The 13,837-nt window shown below is 46.0% G+C and overlaps 1 protein-coding gene across 4 annotated transcripts in view; it reads right to left on the bottom strand.

Moving 5' to 3' along the window:
* Positions 1-13,837, bottom strand: part of ASH1L (ASH1 like histone lysine methyltransferase) — a 131,721-nt gene that overhangs the window by 59,541 nt on the left and 58,343 nt on the right. For all 4 annotated transcript variants that reach the window (XM_068252588.1, XM_068252587.1, XM_068252586.1 and 1 more), the window contains exon 3: positions 1,446-5,370. In XM_068252588.1, the coding sequence (XP_068108689.1) occupies positions 1,446-5,370 (3,925 nt within the window). The remainder of the gene's footprint in view (positions 1-1,445; positions 5,371-13,837) is intronic.

Here is a 13,837-nt window from a genome sequence, read left to right as displayed (position 1 = left end):
GACGTTCACCGCGTCCGATGACGTCACACGCAACGTCGCTCCGTAGCTCCGCCCAACGCGTTTCGTTACTATAGTAACTCATCAGGGGCCCCTGATGAGTTACTATAGTAACGAAACGCGTTGGGCGGAGCTACGGAGCGACGTTGCGTGTGACGTCATCGGACGCGGTGAACGTCGGGTACACGCTTTTCAAATTAACTAGCGGCTCGCTGTAGGGGAAGGGCTGAGGCGGAACTGTTACCGGCCATCACGCTTGCTAAGGCTGCGTGCTCTCCATCTATCAGCATACCCGCTTTACTTGGATTGCATGATCTATATTGAACTATGTGCTGATATACCGGCATTTTTATGTGTTTTTTAAATAAATATGGGAATCCCTTTATACTTTTACGCTATGTCAAGCGTTTTTTTCCTTGAGGACTAAAGTACTGGAGTGCCATTCGTATTGGGTAGACCTCCTGCTGGTCTAGGAGTACAAGTGCCCAGCTGAGATCGGCAGGACTGGCTGAGGGGTGGCCTATACTCCTAAAGCGATTGCGGGCCCATTCTGGCCATTGGATCTGGTGAGTTTATTCAGCTTGAGGGGGAGTGGTGCCTGGCATACTCCCCCCCACATGTGTTTTGTGCTGCAAGAACTCGTAACAGAGACTGTGTTTTGTATTGCAAGACCTTGCTACAGAGACTGTATCCTGAGCGCTGACCCCACATTATTTACTATTTCGCATTTGGCTCTCCACAGAGAGCAGGGAGCGCTCCACCTAAACGAACTGGGTGTTTGAATAGTCTTAGATCTTGCTGACTGTATTTGTGCAGTGTTGATTACTAATAGGCTGTCATTAGGTAGCCATCCATAGTGAGCGCTATTATATGCTTTAATTGTTTTAGTGTTCCTGTTAAGATACCCATTAAAATGCAATGTTTTCCGCAGATGCAATCATTCGATCAGATTTTTATGATTGAATTGTACAGAACAAGTAATATGTGGAGAGAATCATTATGAAAATGTTTTTATTTGTGCAGCTGTTTGAATAAATAGCTGTTGTTTTGTACACCTGGACACTGATCAGCTCTTTAATTCATATTTGGTGACGGTCACCTTGCCCAGTAGCATTGGGTGTCTGAAGGAGGCTGCATAGCAGCTACACAGGAAGAATAACATACTATTGCTAGTGCTGAGGGGTTTTAAACAAATGCTAATTTGCCGACTTCTCAGCAACCTTCACGATTGTGTGATAGACCCATGCAAGGGTTGTTGACATTCGTCACCTAATCGCAGACAATTTTTAATAAATCAACAGCAGGCTTGCAGGATCACTTCTTGTGTTTTTTAAAGTGTTCCAGCCTGGACAACCTCAGCATAAATGACCCAACGTATTATTATCAAATATTCAGCATTAAACAGCGACAAACCTCATCAATCACTCTCAGTTTCCAAAGTTTCTTACCTGATGAAGTTTGGGCAGCCTCCTTCCTCATGGACCTGCTGTCTGCAAAAAAGGCTGGGCCATCGCTTAGCGTCTTGCATCCGGCGTTTGTTGCCATGTTGCTCCGGCAGTTGCCTATTGCACTTGTGAAAAGGTTGGTATGTTCATCGCTGCTGGCTGGCTCTGAGCCAGAAGTAAAACCGCTGAGTGAGAGGCCCGGTGAGCTGCTCGAACAGTCAATCTGCAATGGTGTCTGAAGCCCCAGCGTCATTGAACCCGACTCAGGGACCTCTCTTTGAAGCCACTGCTCCTCTCTAGTCAACAATCCCTTGGAAGGAGCCAAGTGACTGCATGATAAGTGACACCTGTGTTTGTCTTTGTGTTTGTACCTTTCGTTAATATTGTCTTTCCCAAACCTGTAACGTTTTAAAGATTCCATGACTGTCCTAGAAGAACCAACTCCAGCCAACGGATCCATGGAAAGCTGCTGCTGGTCCGTTCGGTGTTCCCGGTGTTTGTGACGGTGGCGGTGTTTGTGCTCAACCATCCAGCCATAGGCCATATCTGGTGGGACACTGGGGTATGTACCCACAGGAAGCAGAGGGCTTCGGCCCGGGGACAAGTATGCCTCTTGACGGAGAAGCTTGTGTTTCTTCTTATGATATTTGGTGGGGTTGAGCAACAAATGACCCGTGTGCATGTATGACGGGGGATGTAGGGGGGTAGTAAAGGAAGAAGGTGGAGGAGGGTATATTGTGGGTGGGTACCGTCCATAATAACTTAAGCCGAGAGGGGCAGCAGTGAGGGGAGAAGGGGAATAAGGCATGCTATATGAAGGGTAAAAGCCAGTGCTTGAGAGTGGGAAGCCAAGACTGTGCATAAAGGGCATCTCCGACATGGATTCCCGCATCTTGGGTGGCCGCCCCCTCTTCTTTTTTAAGTCAGGCTTTCGAATGTAGTGCAAAGGATCCATGGGGAACGTTGGGTGACTGTAAAAGCTGTTAAAGTTGAGGCGGAATATAGTAGGAAGCAGATCTCTTGGAATGAAATGGTGGCTCCTATGAGAAATGTGGATGTCGCTCAAACGCGTTATAAGCTCCTCTAACTCTGCCAAGAAATCGGGATCTTGCCGCACTCGGAGCTGTGGGTACTTCTTTTTACGTTTTCGCTTCTGTCTCTTGAGCTTGTCATAGGTAAGATAGTCATGACTCCTGTGCTTGCATTTGTGCTTGTGCTTCTCTCTGAGGCTGCTCAAAAGTGGGGAAGTCGGGGGAGCAAGGAGAGAGATATGTTCAAAAGAATGCCGCCTCTTCTTCTGAGCACAAAACTTCTCCACCCTCTCAGACGTGCTGTTATTGTCAGTGCCAATGCCACTGTCACTTGGAATAGTCTCATCACTGTGCGACTCACTAATGGGAGAAGATGTTGCGTCTTTGAGGGAGGGGATCTCATTCAAGTGAGAGGGAGAGTTTGGCAGCAGACTTGGGGGCGATAGCTGTCTAGAGTCCTTTGACGCTTTCCTCATGGCAAGTGTCTGAAGAAACGTACCTTGTCTAGAGTGCATGTGGAGATATGGCACGGGGCTTGGCTCAACAAAACTGGCATCACTGCTCATAGGACTATGGGATCCACTGGCTCCAGGTGAGAGGGAACTAATGGGTGAAGGAAGAACTTCACAGCCAGAAGCGCTTAGAGATACAGTGGGTGGTCCACCTTGGCCTAATGCAGTATGAGCCTCTTGCTGACTTGATTTTTCAAATAACGGAGCAGATGCTGAATTTTTGGTTGTATCACATTCAGGTGTACACTTTGGCTTCCTACCCCTCCTCTTGCCCATGTAGATGGTGCCTTTCTTGCTCACATTTATTTGCTGACCTAATTTAGAAGTAAATGTGGCGGTGAGTGTGGAAACGGCACCTTGCAACTTGTTCTGAGCTTTCCCTTTGGAATTTTGCTCGGCTGCACCAGATAGAATCTGAGTCAACAGCTTCTTTCTTTTGAGAGTTTTCATTTTGTTTATCTTTCGAATGATGGTTTTTACGAGCTGACCATTATTTTTCTTCAGCGATTTCCTGTCTGACTCTGAGCAGTGATCACCAGCATCGTCAACAGTGAGCCTGCCATTTAAGCAGTCATCGTGTTCACTTTTCTCATTTTCACATTCAGTTTGCTTGTGGTTATCAGTCACCAGAAAGGGTGCAACAGAAAGGACAGGTGGAGTTCGCATGGGCTGAATTGCATCTCTCCTCGGCCTTCCTCTCTTTCTTGGAAACACTGGTCTAGGAAGATTGTTTTTTAAAGATGGCATCTCAACTTCTGGTTGAAGAACAGGCGGTCCTTGCTCTTCTTTGGACTGTGGTGAGACGACTTTAAAAGATGGTATTTTAAGTGCTCTTTTTGGAGGACCTTCCAGTTGTGGCATTTCCTTGTTTCTGGGCTTTCCTCTCTTTGTTTTATGCATCTCTGAACCATTTCTGGATGAACAAACCATTCTATAATTCCTATGGGAACTATACAGTTTAGAAGACTTGTGCATTTCATCTGAAGTTCCCTCAGTGGGTTCGTTTGGTTTGGACATAACAGATCTGGAAATGTGACCAATAAATGGAGTCCTTCCAGCAATTTTCTCAGGTGTGTCTCGCAGAGGTTTATTACTTGTCGGTGATGCTATTTTTACTATACTTGGCTCTGCAGATAATTTTGAGGACTGACTGGTGGTCTTGTTAGTTACTTTTGTCCACCGAGGCTTCTTACCTTTCCTTTTCTTGAAATGTTTTGTCTGTGAGTTGGTATTGCCATGCTGGACACCATGACTGGTCTTTTCTGAGAAGCTGCTAAACTTTACCAATTGCTTTTTCCGAAGTAAACTTGCAAAACTGACGATAGAGGGGTCTGAGCGGTGGTTGCTTGGCTCCACACGCTGTGTTGGCTTTTTTGGTGGCGTGGGGGCTGCAGAAGGCAAATGAGTTCTTAAATTCTCACCACGTACACTTTTGACCTCCTGAGACGTTTTTGCATTCTGTAATAAGTCCAGAGTGTTTTGAGAGGTTTTGTGAGCCCTGCTGGCAGGTAAAGTGTCAGATGTAAACTGGCTTTTGTCACTAGGCTCATCGATACAATCCACACGCGCGGTGTCAGGATTTAAGTGCAATGAATTGGAGGGGGGCTGGGGACAATTCACATTTGAGCTCCTACTGGAGGATGTCAGAGACATTGCTGGTGCTGGTGAAGGCAGATTACCTTCTCCGACGGCACTGTAAGGTGACACAGCTGTTGATGCATCAGATGCGCCCCCCTTTCGAAAGTCCAATGAAGTGCAATACACAGGGCAAAATTTAGACTGCATGTCTGTGTCAGGAACACCTTTCTCAGCTAGTGAATTTTTCTCCACTGGAGTAGCAGTCCTGTCATTAAACTTATCCTTATCGCTGGCAGAGCCATCTTTCCTAATACCAAACTTTTCCAAAACGCTATCCTTGGTTTGTCGTACATTAGTCCTCTCTGAAGTTTGACTACTCATTCTGTCGTCTAAGCTGCTGCTGGCAGTTTTGGAAGGAGGAGCCAAACATTCTATGGCAGGCGAGTTGGAACTATTTTCTGTTTGCTGTTCTTCCGAGAGCGTGCCGACCTGGGCTAAGGAGGCCTGCTTTTTGGCTCTGATTTTGGAAGACTTGGAAGGAGGGCATGTTGCAATGAGTTGAGCAAGTTTCTCAGTAACGCTGGCGGCTGTGCCGTTTACCGGTACCCTGTCCTTTGAGTCAGGGTCTTTGTTACTGACAAATCCAGGTGGGGTTGTCTTACTGAGCTCATTCACTTGCGAGTGCAAAGATGAACAGTCCTTTGTGGTGGGGACCTTCTCCTCCTCAGGACGAGCATGTAAACATTCAACCTTTGGGCCATTAACAGTTGGGTTGTCTCCGGACTTCTTCGGCAGTCTGGATGAGTCCTAAAAAAAAAGAAGCACAAAATATTGTTTAGAGGACAAAAGCGGAGATTTGCAATTCATTATTATTTAAGCTATAGAAATATCAGCATCATACTGGCAGGCAACCACTCTCCGCATAGGCCTAAAAGCCAACAATGTAACTTAATTAGACTCATTTGTTCAGATGGAACTACAACAGAAGAGGGAGATTCGAGGATTATATCCATATGACCTTCAAGGTATCTAATACATCTACTGACGACACTCGTGTGATGGAGGATTAGAATAATGATTGGGTGAAGTAACGGAAATCATGGACAAATTGTTCTCATTTGAGAAGGGAACCCCACCAATCTATACTTGGCATCCTCTGCTTCTGGCTGCACATGACTTTGCTTCCCTAATCAATGCCAGTTACTTATGTAAATAGATGTGGCACCTTGTCTCATCAGGCAGGCAGGGAAGGAGGGAGGAAGGGAGGGAGGGAGATCGGGGCTGAGGGAGATCGAGGCTGCGGCGCTCCGCTGTTTTGTGCACGCTAAGAACAAGGAGGGGGAAAAAAATCCCCACAGAGGAATGCAAAGCTTGAGCAGAATTTGCATAATAGCAACTGCCGCCATGGAAAAGCTGGGCAGCGTGCCAAGCATTGTGTCCGCACCACCACTGCACAACACCCCTCCATAAAACGGATCTGTGCGCTGTGTGTAATTCAATCAGGAGCTGAGCTGGCTTCACCGCTCTCCAACACGGAGATTCTGATGGCCTCAGGGTAGAGCTTTCTCTATTGCTGCACCTCTATCAGCAGACCACTTGTGTGCGACGATTGGAGGAAACTGGAGCTCCCGGAGAAGAAAACGCAGCTGTGCAACGCCTGATGAGGAGGATTTCTGAGCTGTACTGAAGAGGAGCAAACCGACCTTCTCTGGACCTCCCTGGCTCACAAATGGGAGGCTGGAGAAGACATTCCCTCATCTCCACCCATAAACTGTAACAGGAATGTGTGACTGTGTTGTGAGTTATCAAGACCACATCGCATGAAACCTGCCTGGGAGGAAAGCAGAGACTAAGTGGTTGTGCCAAAAAAATTCACTTACTGATGAGAAGAAGTGAAGTGTGAATGGGAGTGCTGGCTGGTGTGAGTGGAGAGCACCGTGTAACAAACGCAAAGAAGTGAATTTAGCGCATCGCTATAAGGCACAGTAAGAGCTCTTCGAATGTAGAAAGCTTATGGTGCCTTCAAAATTCTGCGAGTATTCTGAAATCAACTTCTTTGTCCCTGGTTGGCCAAAAACAGCCATGAGTTTTCCCAAAGTAGTGGTATGACCTGCCTCAAAATTCCAGCTCTAATGCCCTAAAGACATATAAAGGCTCTTGTACTGGACAACGACAGGGGCAGAGCTTAGCCCCACATTAGGAACGTTTATGCTGCTTTGAAGTTTGTGAAGGCAAGATCACGCTGAAATATATGAAGCATGTGACATATAAAGTGGATGCTTAATACAAGGATGAGGATGAAGGTTGGCACTGCTTTCATAAACAGAAAATAAACAGCATGAGTCTATGTAGCAAAGAATGGAAGCACATCCCGGTCTTGGTGGGCAGACAGTGGGGAGGCACAAGTAGCCTGATGGCCGTTTCGCACCCTTACTGCTTCTACAGAGGCTTGGGAGTAGCCTCCGTTGAAGCACGAACCGCGCGAAAAATGGCCGTCAGGCTACTCGTGCCCTGCACACACCACTCCACTGTATGTGCATCCATTCTTTGCAACTGTACAATGCAACGTCCTACTGTGAACCTAGATTCATCCTCATCCTTTATTGGTTCACCTTTGAGGTCAGAGCACACGGTTTTTGAGTTCGCCAACCCTAGAAAGTGCAGATGCTGCCCTATATCTAACGCTGCAGTGACAACGCTTTCTCCTACCCCTTTCCTTACTACAGGGAGTCCACAAGATGCAAATAACCCGCTGATCCTGTTGCATTTTGTTGCACATCCCTTTCCTGTACTCCCCCAGCCCAGCGTGTAAATGCAGGGTATAGTGCAGCAGAAGCTGTGCTCTCACCTCTCTGCTGGTGTCCAGTGCTGTGCTTCTACCTGTCCGCATGGCCTAGTGCCCAGCATCTCCTACTGCATGTAGTATGATTACACGCAACATGAGCAGAGTGAGGTTCCAGCACTAGAGGAAGCAGGATGGTTGCAAAGACAGTGCACTGGACTTCAGCAGGGAGAGGGCACTATACTCTGCATTTACTGTACACTCTGGGTTGGGGGAGTGCAGGAGTGCAGGAGGGGGACGGCGACTTGTAGCACAAGGCGGACAGTAGGAGGCGGGTGGGGGTGGGGGGTTAACACTGGAAGTATAGGATACCGAGGAGTAATCAGAGAGTATGGACTACAGAGGAGTGATCAGAGAGTATGGGAATACAGAGGAGTAATCAGAGAGTATGGAATACAGAGGAGTGATCAGAGAGTATGGAATACAGAGGAGTGATCAGGGAGTATGGGATACAGAGGAGTGATCAGAGAGTATGGGATACAGAGGAGTGATCAGAGAGTATGGGATACAGAGGAGTGATCAGAGAGTATGGGATACAGAGGAGTGATCAGAGAGTATGGGATACAGAGGAGTGATCAGGGAGTATGGGATACAGAGGAGTGATCAGACAGTAGGGGATACAGAGGAGTGATCAGAGAGTATGGCATACAGAGGAGTGATTAGAGTAGGGGATACAGAGGAGTGATCAGAGAGTATGGCATACAGAGGAGTGATCAGAGAGTATGGCATACAGAGGAGTGATCAGAGAGTATGAAATACCTAGGAGTGATCAGGGAGTATGGGATACAGAGGAGTGATCAGAGAGTATGGCATACAGAGGAGTGATTAGAGTAGGGGATACAGAGGAGTGATCAGAGAGTATGGGATACAGAGGAGTGATCAGAGAGTATGGGATACAGAGGAGTGATCAGAGAGTATGGAATACCTAGGAGTGATCAGGGAGTATAGGATACAGAGGAGTGATCAGAGAGTATGGGATACAGAGGAGTGATCAGAGAGTATGGGAATGCAGAGGAGTGATCAGAGAGTATGGGAATACAGAGGAGTGATCAGAGAGTATGGGATACAGAGGAGTGATCAGAGAGTATGGAATACCTAGGAGTGATCAGAGAGTATGGGATACAGAGGAGTGATCAGAGAGTATGGGATACAGAGGAGTGATCAGAGAGTATGGGATACAGAGGAGTGATCAGAGAGTATGGAATACCTAGGAGTGATAAGGGAGTATGGGATACAGAGGAGTGATCAGAGAGTATGGGATACAGAGGAGTGATCAGAGAGTAAGGAATACCTAGGAGTGATCAGGGAGTATGGGATACAGAGGAGTGATCAGAGAGTATGGGATACAGAGGAGTGATCAGAGAGTATGGGATACAGAGGAGTGATCAGAGAGTACGGGATACAGAGGAGTGATCAGAGAGTATGTGATACAGAGGAGTGATCAGAGAGTATGGGATACAGAGGAGTGATCAGAGAGTAAGGAATACCTAGGAGTGATCAGGGAGTATGGGATACAGAGGAGTGATCAGAGAGTATGGGATACAGAGGAGTGATCAGAGTATGGGATATAGAGGAGTGATCAGAGAGTATGAGATACAGAGGAGTGATCAGAGAGTATGGGATACAGAGGAGTGATCAGAGAGTATGGGATACAGAGGAGTGATCAGAGAGTATGGAATACAGAGGAGTGATCAGAGAGTATGGGATACAGAGGAGTGATCAGAGAGTATGGGAATGCAGAGGAGTGATCAGAGAGTATGGGATACAGATGAGTGATCAGAGAGTATGGGATACAGAGGAGTGATCAGAGAGTATGCGATACAGAGGAGTGATCAGAGAATATGGAATACAGCGGAGTGATCAGAGAGTATGGGATACAGAGGAGTGATCAGAGAGTATGGAATACAGAGGAGTGATCAGAGAGTATGGGATACAGAGGAGTGATCAGAGAGTATGGAATACAGAGGAGTGATCAGCGAGTATGGCATACAGAGGAGTGATCAGAGAGTATGGGATACAGAGGAGTGATCAGAGAGTATGGAATACAGAGGAGTGATCAGAGAGTATGGGATACAGAGGAGTGATCAGAGAGTATGGGATACAGAGGAGTGATCAGAGAGTATGGGATACAGAGGAGTGATCAGAGAGTATGGGATACAGAGGAGTGATCAGAGAGTATGGGATACAGAGGAGTGATCAGAGAGTATGGCATACAGAGGAGTGATCAGAGAGTATGGGATACAGAGGAGTGATCAGAGAGTATGGGATACAGAGGAGTGATCAGAGAGTATGGGATACAGAGGAGTGATCAGAGAGTATGGGATACAGAGGAGTGATCAGAGAGTATGGAATACCTAGGAGTGATCAGAGAGTATGGGATACAGAGGAGTGATCAGAGAGTATGGGGTACCTAGGAGTGATCAGAGAGTATGGGATACAGAGGAGTGATCAGAGAGTATGGGATACAGAGGAGTGATCAGAGAGTATGGGATACAGAGGAGTGATCAGAGAGTATGGGGTACCTAGGAGTGATCAGAAAGTATGGAATACAGCGGAGTGATCAGAGAGTATGGGGTACCTAGGAGTGATCAGACAGTAGGGGATACAGAGGAGTGATCAGAGAGTATGGGATACAGAGGAGTGATGAGGGAGTATGGGGTACAGAGGAGTGATCAGAGAGTATGGAATACAGAGGAGTGATCAGAGAGTATGGAATACAGAGGAGTGATCAGAGAGTATGGGATACAGAGGAGTGATCAGAGAGTATGGGATACAGAGGAGTGATCAGAGAGTATGGAATACAGAGGAGTGATCAGAGAGTATGGGATACAGAGGAGTGATCAGACAGTAGGGGATACAGAGGAGTGATCAGAGAGTATGCCCATTATATTACATAAAATAAAGAATACAAAGGGTAATTACAGAATATAGGTGCAGAGTGGTGACTACATAATTAATATTACAGTGCTGATTACATGGTATAAAATACAGAGGGATGATTATACAATATATGCCTCAGGGATAACATAACCTAATGGGGTGAATGAATGTGTATGAGATATGGGTAAATAAACATGAGGAAAAAAAGGCTGCGGTTCCCCCTGGCAACCAGTGGCTGTGATTGGCTGCGTGACTATCCTCTGCAGCCCAGTATAAACGCCTCGCATATTGCTGCAGCTTGAATTCACTGAACTAGGTCACCTGTCACCATGGAAACCAGCAAAAGCTGCAACCAGATACAAACCAACGCTAAAATCTCCTCACCGCAACTAAAAATACCAGTGAAAGTGACAGCTGAGATTGTGGATGAAGGTGCGACACCCCTGCTCTCCCCAGGGGTCACCCCCGCAGCCCTGGCGAAGTCCAGCCAGTAAACAGTGAGTGCGATGTGGCGGCTGTGGGTAATGGCTGCAGTGTTTCAAGCGCTGGCCCAGTGGGGATCCTTCAATCTCCATCGCTGTGCAATACGAATGAGCTTTTCTGTATCTCCAGCAACAGCGACCGCCAATCAGGAGATTCGAAAATGCTTCCAGCAGGAAGGGAAACATTCAGTGCATGCTCTACTGTCACTGGGAGCTCTCAATTCCTGCAAGCTTATTACCTGGCCACACCCACCTTACAGGCGCCATCTTTAATGTGAGCCTGTGTCCGGCAGTTCATTGAGTACGACTGAGCCCTGAAGCATTACCTGCGCCTGCCCTTTCACGACTCACAAAACTACTACCGTTGGCTGTCAGCGGACCGGCGTGCACTAGAGACGCACGAGGATTGTCACCTGCAGGTACCGGGACCTCTGCGTGACATTTGGGGACTAAGTATTGTACAGACGCGTTGCTAGCCACCTGTTGCTATGCAGAGGGGAGGAGAAGGCATTGCATGGAGGAATATGGAGCGGTTTCTGACATGTGTAGAGTAGGAGAACAATGCACTTAGGAGTCGGTTGGGCATTGAATGTCGCGAAAGATGCTGGCTTTTTAGGCGGTGGCGGGGGGCTCCTGTACACACACTAGATTTGACCCCGAAGCAGCCCCTAGCGTCTGCCTCGGACGTGCTTAATTCAGTGTGTGAAGCGAGCTTAAAGGGGAACTGAAGAGAGAGGTATATGGAGGCTGTCCTGTTTATTTTCTTTTAATCAATACCAGTTGCCTGGCAGCCCTGCTGGTCTATTTCTCTGCAGTAGTATCTGATTAAAACCAGAAACAAGCATGCAGCTAGTCTTGTCAGATCAGACTTATAAGTCTGAACCACTGAAACACCTGATCTGCTGCATGCTTGTTCAGGGGCTATGGCTAATAGTATTAGAGGCAGAGGATCAGCAGGGCTGCCAGGCAACTGGTATTGTTTAACCACTTGAGGACTACAGTCTTTCTAACCCTTAAGGACCAGGCACTTTTTTTCCACTCAGACCACTGCAGCTTTCACGGTTTATTGCTCGCTCATACAACCTACCACCTAAATGAATTTTGGCTCCTTTTCTTGTCACTAATAAAGCTTTCTTTTGGTGCTATTTGATTGCTCCTGCGATTTTTACTTTTTATTATATTCATCAAAAAAGACATGAATTTTGGCAAAAAAATGATTTTTTTAACTTTCTGTGCTGACAATTTTCAAATAAAGTAAAATTTCTGTATACATGCAGCGCGAAAAATGTGGACAAACATGTTTTTGATAAAAAAAAAACCCATTCAGTGTATATTTATTGGTTTGGGTAAAAGTTATAGCGTTTACAAACTATGGTGCAAAAAGTGAATTTTCCCATTTTCAAGCATCTCTGACTTTTCTGACCCCCTGTCATGTTTCATGAGGGGCTAGAATTCCAGGATAGTATAAATACCCCCCAAATGACCCCATTTTGGAAAGAAGACATCCCAAAGTATTCACTGAGAGGTATAGTGAGTTCATAGAAGATATTATTTTTTGTCACAAGTAAGCGGAAAATGACACTTTGTGACAAAAAAAAGAAAAAAAAAAAGAATCAATTTCTTCTAACTTGCGACAAAAAAAAATTGAAATCTGCCACGGACTCACCATGCCCCTCTCTGAATACCTTGAAGTGTCTACTTTCCAAAATGGGGTCATTTGTGGGGTGTGTTTACTGTCCTCGCATTTTGGGGGGTGCTAATTTGTAAGCACCCCTGTAAAGCCTAAAAGTGCTCATTGGACTTTGGGCCCCTTAGCGCAGTTAGGCTGCAAAAAAGTGCCACACATGTAGTATTGCCGTACTCAAGAGAAGTAGTAGAATGTGTTTTGGGGTGTATTTTTACACATACCCATGCTGGGTGGGAGAAATATCTCTGTAAATGGACAATTGTGTGTAAAAAAATCAAAAGATTGTCATTTACAGAGGTATTTCTCCCACCCAGCATGGGTATGTGTAAAAATACACCCCAAAACACATTGTACTACTTCTCCCGAGTATGGCAATACCACATGTGTGGCACTTTTTTGCACCCTAACTGCGCTAAAGGGCCCAAAGTCCAATGAGTACCTTTAGGATTTCACAGGTCATTTTGCGAAATTTGATTTCCAGACTACTCCTCATGGTTTAGGGCCCCTAAAATGCCAGTTCAGTATAGGAACCCCACAAATGACCCCATTTTAGAAAGAAGACACCCCAAGGTATTCCGTTAGGAGTATGGTGAGTTCATAGAAGATTTTATTTTTTGTCACAAGTTAGTGGAAAATGACACTTTGTGAAAAAAACAATAAAAATCAATTTTCCGCTAACTTTTGACAAAAAATAAAATCTTCTATGAACTCACCATACTCCTAACGGAATACCTTTGGGTGTCTTCTTTCTAGAATGGGGTCATTTGTGGGGTTACTATACTGCCCTGGCATTTTAGGGGCCCTAAACCGTGAGGAGTAGTCTTGAAACCAAATGTCGCAAAATGACCTGTGAAATCCTAAAGGTACTCATTGGACTTTGGGCCCCTTAGCGTACTTAGGGTGTAAAAAAGTGCCACACATGTGGTACCGCCGTACTCAGGAGAAGTAGTATAATGTGTTTTGGGGTGTATTTTTACACATACCCATGCTAAGTGGGAGAAATATCTCTGTAAATGACAATTGTTTGATTTGTTTTACACACAATTGACCATTTACATAGAAATTTCTCCCACCCAGCATGGGTATGTGTAAAAATACACCCCAAAACACATTATACTACTTTTCCTGAGTACGGCGGTACCACATGTGTGACACTTTTTTGCAGCCTAGGTGCGCTAAGGGGCCCAACGTCCTATTCACGGGTCATTTTGAGGCATTTGTTTTCTAGACTACTCCTCGCGGTTTAGGGCCCCTAAAATGCCAGGGCAGTATAGGAACCCCACAAGTGACCCCATTTTAGAAAGAAGACACCCCAAGGTATTCCGTTAGGTGTATGGCGAGTTCATAGAAGATTTTATTTTTTGTCACAAGTTAGTGAAAAAT

Source organism: Hyperolius riggenbachi, chromosome 9 (genome assembly GCF_040937935.1).
Source record: "Hyperolius riggenbachi isolate aHypRig1 chromosome 9, aHypRig1.pri, whole genome shotgun sequence".
Taxonomy (NCBI): Eukaryota; Metazoa; Chordata; class Amphibia; order Anura; family Hyperoliidae; genus Hyperolius; species Hyperolius riggenbachi.
Note: the sequence above shows the minus strand (reverse complement) of the source record. Positions and strands in the feature narration are given on the sequence as shown.